The sequence below is a fragment of the Aegilops tauschii genome, chromosome 6 (genome assembly GCF_002575655.3).
Source record: "Aegilops tauschii subsp. strangulata cultivar AL8/78 chromosome 6, Aet v6.0, whole genome shotgun sequence".
NCBI lineage: Eukaryota > Viridiplantae > Streptophyta > Magnoliopsida > Poales > Poaceae > Aegilops > Aegilops tauschii.
In genome coordinates, this window is record NC_053040.3 from 304733966 (window position 1) to 304735936 (window position 1971).

Below are 1971 nucleotides of genomic sequence, written 5' to 3' on the forward strand. Positions count from 1 at the left end.
GGCGAAGCCCGTCCTGGGTGAGGGTGATGCGGTTCCATATCTCGTACGCTGCGTAGGCGTGCTTTGCCGCGTACTCGATGTGCCTCATGGATAGAGGCAGGGTGGCCTTTGTGCTCGTCGTCGGTGATCTTCTTCTTCAGGTTGTTGTAGTAGTCGTCGATGAGCATGCCGGAGACGTTCCAAGGGAGTCAAACTCCTTGGTTGCCTCGGGCACCCTCCACTCCTTCTGGATGTCGACGAAGTTGGCGACCTCCAGATTGACGCGATCTAGCCTTTTTTGTCGCCGTCGATGGAGAAGCCTACAAAGGTGTACCTGGGGTCGGCGAGGAAGTTGTCGAAGACGGTGCACCTTTCAGCGGCGCTCAGTTGGAAGAGCAGCACCGGGTGTTTCTTGTCGATGGAGAGTTGGCAGAGGGCGGGTTTCTGCGTCACTTTAGGCTCGTTGTTGTACTCGAGATCAATGCCGATGATCTTGTGGCGCTGGAGGCTGAGGTGGCGCTCGTACTGCGCGAGGGTGATCGCCACCTGCTTCTTGTCATTGGTGTGGATGACGTGCAACATGGTGTTTCCGTGGGCCTCCACGTCCTTGTACTCGTCGGCGAACGCCATCGCCGGTAGTGGGGCTTGGTGTTTTGCGTGGAGATGGATGTGACAGAGTGATTTGGTGGCAGCGCGATCGGTACTTGTGTTGTTTGTGGATGAGATGGCCTATGGCATGGGTCTGAATTTAATGGGAGATGCGGTGTGGGATGGCCGCAGCGGATGAACTGCACGATCTCGGCGACGATGCAGTTTGTGCAGATCGTGGGTTGGTGTTGCGTCTATGATCGTGGGCTTGTGGCGATGGAACCGCTCCGATTGGGTGGTTGTATGCGAACGTGGTGTTTTTTTATCAGTAGATTTTTTAAACCACCACTTTTCTGTGCGAACGGGCATTTTTGTGACGTTTATATGTATCCTGCGTGATAACGAAACTGCATTGGTTATAGTACCGCACTGCATCGTGTGCAACGGAGAACTGCATGTTGTCTACATGTGCGTACTTCATTGTGTGCAATAGAGTACAATGTATTCCGCAATTTTTACGACTTTTTCGCTGTGTTCTATACCGTGTATTTATTCACAATGTAGGTAATCCGAAATTGGATTGCTAAACCGTACTGCTTCGTGTAACAAAATGCACTGCACTTTTCTAGTGTTGCGTACTGCATCTGTTTTTTGCTTGTACTTACTGCATTCCCTGGTACAAGAGGGGTAGGGGGGTTGGGGCCCCCCTTTTTTTTGTGTGGCACTTATTTGAATGTAGACTTTTTCTTTTCGGATGCGTTTTCTTAACATGCGTGTTGTTTTTTATTTTAACTTTTTTTTACGAACTGCGTTTATTTTATTTTTGTTTTACCGACTGAACTTCATTGTTCTTCATAGAGAACTGCATCATGTGCGTTTTGATGTGGCCTTTATTATTTTAGCCGGGCCGTTTTTGGGCCGGCCTGTTTTATGTTACTTTTTGCCACACGCGGGCCTCCTACATGTCCGTTCCAGGCGATCCCACCGCTGACAAGGAGAGAGACCGAGAACAATCCCCTCTCCTCTCTTGCAGTTCCTCCCTCGAGAAAAACCGTCGTCGCCCGGAGCAACCACCGTCGCCCGAGCAACCGCCGCCCTCAAGAGGTTCTTATTGCTGCATTCCGCGTCGTCGTCCGCTCCGCGAGCCCTTGCCGCTGCGCTCCCGCAGCCCTTTCGTGTCCGTTTTCGTCGGCTCACCCTCCCCCTTCCCCGCCGCCGGCGCCGCACCTTTTTTGTGGTACGTTCCTCTTGTTCCCGGTCTTGATCGTCCTCTCGTCTTGTTTTTTGTTATTCTCGTAGTTGCTGTTGCTGTTTTTGCTTGTGTATTTTTTCCGCAGGCAGCCGATTTTATCTCAATTTTGGAGTCGATACTTGTGTGTAGCAAGGTGGACCTAGGGTTTCGTG

The 1971-nt window shown here is 51.3% G+C and overlaps 1 protein-coding gene across 1 annotated transcript; it reads right to left on the minus strand.

Moving 5' to 3' along the window:
* Positions 1 to 267: 267 nt before the first annotated feature.
* On the minus strand, positions 268 to 609 carry LOC141026041 (uncharacterized). The gene has a single exon (XM_073501992.1). The coding sequence runs from the start codon at positions 607 to 609 to the stop codon at positions 268 to 270; it is 342 nt and encodes a 113-aa protein (XP_073358093.1).
* Positions 610 to 1971: the final 1362 nt, after the last annotated feature.

Coding starts and splice junctions, on each gene's coding strand:
- LOC141026041 (XM_073501992.1), bottom strand. CDS start 609: ATGGCGTTCGCCGACGAGTACAAGGACGTGGAGGCCCACGGAAACACC.